At 56.1% G+C, this 3,033-nt stretch overlaps 1 protein-coding gene across 1 annotated transcript; it reads right to left on the bottom strand.

Moving 5' to 3' along the window:
• Positions 1–273: 273 nt before the first annotated feature.
• On the bottom strand, positions 274–2,281 carry LOC135593405 (scarecrow-like protein 8). Its single transcript, XM_065083395.1, has one exon. The coding sequence runs from the start codon at positions 2,183–2,185 to the stop codon at positions 476–478; it is 1,710 nt and encodes a 569-aa protein (XP_064939467.1). The 5' UTR covers positions 2,186–2,281; the 3' UTR covers positions 274–475.
• Between the last annotated feature and the right edge of the window lie 752 nt (positions 2,282–3,033).

Raw genomic sequence — 3,033 nt, 5'->3', positions numbered from 1 at the left:
TGCAGGTGGATGCAGACTAAATCCTAACGTGAAATTCACGACTTTAACATTAAGGTTTTCTACGTACACGTACATGTAAACTTCATTCATATTTTACAAAATAAATATATATAAAAAATTAACATATCTGATGTCGAAATTTGATGAAAGGTTCGTTGTAATAGGTGTGAATCACTTGACTAAGTTTGTGCAATTAGCTTAGTTTGTGTAAATCGTGTGAAGTTAAAACACGTAACATTAAAAATTAGAAGGTATTAAGATGGAGTTACAAGGTTCATCAACAACCACAGGTATCAATATATAACGCCTGTCGTCCCTTTCCCTATAAAGTTGATCATAATAAACATCAATAACCAAATCACAACTGGTAAAAAACAAAAAAAAGTGGGCCACGTCTCCAACAATTAATAATTAATAATGATGGCGATAATAATATTTATATATTTATATTTATAATAATTGATGAAAACTCCGCCTAACGCCACGCAGACGCGACAGTGAGCACCCGATTCATCCAAGCGAACCCGAGCGCGAGGCTGCCGGCATCCTCCTTCACGGTGAACCCCGGGTTGGGCCAGGATGAGGCGAGCCGGGCCTTGATGGACTCCACCACGGTCGGCCCCAGAGGTACCGGCTCGAACCCGGCCATGCTCATCCGCGCCCGCCACTTGCCCAACACCTCGCACCGCTCCACCCGTTCCGCCCCCTCCCCCGCCACCGCGTTCACCGCCCGCCGCGCCAACCCGGCCTCCACCCGCCCCCGCTCTGGGCCCGAGCTGCCCTGCGCCGCCGCCTCCAGCGACTCCAGCAGCGCCCCGTAGTGCCTGCACGCCTCGGCGAGCCGAGCGGGAAACGGCGCGGTGCTGGTGTTGATCTCCTGCTCCGCAATCGCCACCAGCCGCGGCCGGAGGGCGCACACGCGCCGGAGAAGCTCGTCGCGGGGGTTCTCCGGGGAGACGCTCTCGTCGGGAACCCTCGAGAGGACGAACGGAAGGTTCACGACTAGGGTCTCCTCCCCGGTCTCGCACCCGAGCGAAGCCGCGCCCAACTCTGCCACTCGCAGAGAGACGATGTTGAAATGGAGCACCACGCGGAACCTTTCCGCTAGCTTCTTGATCCGGTCGCCAACAGCCCTCAAGTTTCCGGCGTTGATATTGGTGAACGGGGAGGAGGGGTCGATGATGGCGGTGATCCTGATGGCAGGTGGGGATTTGGCGGGGCGGAGTCGTAGGCGCTCGGCGACGGTCTGGACGAGAGCGGCGTATTGGCCACCCTGCCCGACTTCAAAGTCGAGGATGTGAATCTTAGGTTCGTCCTTCGTGGCATCCAAGATCGCAGAATTGGCAGTGACGAATCCGAGCTTGAAGCAGGGAGATAGACTATAGAGCATCTGGGTGGCAGCGAAGTGCTCCGGGCTGCGGAGGTCCGCGATCGGGTGGGAGATTCCCACTTGCGGATGATTGAGGCGAGATAGAAGCGCGGTGACCATCACCGCCATGAGGCGATGTTCGGCATCACCTCGCGTATCAGCCGCGCGCTTTAGCAGGGTCAGATTTGCTGTCGCCGCGTCCAAATTCCCTTCGCCGAGGGCGGTGGCGGTATCAAGAAGCATCTGCCTCGAGGAAGGAGGAAGAGGTGGGGAGGGCATGGACGAGGGAGGAGAGCAGGAGGCGAAGGAGATGGTGGAAGAAGAGGAGTTAGTTGGCGACGCGAGCAGCGGCGGCGGCGAAATCAGCCGCTGGATCGCCTCGGCGTGGGTGGCGGCGGAGCCGCACGACACGCTGGCCTCGGCCTCGTCCTCGTCGTCCAACAGGAGCTGCCGCTCCAGCTCCCGGAGTTGGTCACTAACCGAGACGGGAGACCTATCCTCCGGAACCGACGAGACGAGGAGCAACTCGGGTTTCCGTGGCAACCCAAACTCCGAGGAACTGGCAGACGGCAAGGAAGAAACCAGTCTCTGCGGCGCAGCGGCGGTGAACGAGTTGCAAACGAGACCTCCGACTCCATAAGAAAAACTGAAGATTGAAGGCATGGTCTGAGTTCTTTGCCTCACCGACCGCAGCAAAAGCGCGTTCTGCAGCTGCCTTTCCATATCCGCCAGCGTCCTCTTAAAGAGGTTTCCTCCTCCACCGCCACCTCCGCTTCCCTCGTAGCCGAGCTTGCGTCCGGGTATCCCAGACGCCATGGGGAGAAAGAAAGAAACCTAACGAGGTTGGCGACGGCTTTTCCTCATGGTGACTAGTCTTCCTCTTCTCCGCGTCTGCGGTAACACAATGGATCTAAAAGCAGACAATCCACGTATCAGCCAACTCCCCTCGCCTTATTAATAACACCGCCACGGAATTTTTATTTGTATTCCTTTTTCGTCGGTCACTCCAATTAAAGTGACATTAGGGGAGGGCGGGCCCTGTTCACTGCAGAAGTAGAAAATAAGAGACGGTTGGGATGCCGTCCTTCGCTTTTTCTGTTGCTAACTGTGCTCGTGTCGAACGCTCACGGTAACAAACTGGTGTGAGATCATGAGGCCCTTGCTCTCTTGGTTAGGCGAGTCAGGCCGGCAGAACCTCTCAGCTACGGCAGAGGTTGGGAGTCGCGTCTGGATCCCGGTCGAGCTTCTACCCACTTACCACCATGCGTACCTACATCGTCAATGGCGGCGGCAACAGCGCAGCGGCTGGCTCCCACCCTGCTGCTGCCCAATCGAAAAGCGGGTTCCAATGGACGGGATGCAAATATCGGTTTAGTGCTCGTCCTTCCCCTTTTTCCGAAAATAATTGTTTCCCGCCCACCATGGCGCTTACCGGTTGGTGATAGCGACGTGGGCCCTTTTAACTGCACCAATTGAGCGACGGGACGGGGTCGGAGGACGTGCTGCATTTATTTATTTATTTTGTTTTGGTCTCCCGGGATCGCCATCCCGGAGCACCCGTTGGTCGCGGGGATGACGATGCGGCCAGGGAAGTGAAAAACGTGGGCCGGGGAGTTGCGTGAAGGGGAATGCAGGGGCGGATAGGTTTGGTGGGAAATAGCTGA

Source organism: Musa acuminata, chromosome BXJ1-9, assembly GCF_036884655.1.
Source record: "Musa acuminata AAA Group cultivar baxijiao chromosome BXJ1-9, Cavendish_Baxijiao_AAA, whole genome shotgun sequence".
Lineage (NCBI taxonomy): Eukaryota > Viridiplantae > Streptophyta > Magnoliopsida > Zingiberales > Musaceae > Musa > Musa acuminata.
Note: the sequence above shows the minus strand (reverse complement) of the source record. Positions and strands in the feature narration are given on the sequence as shown.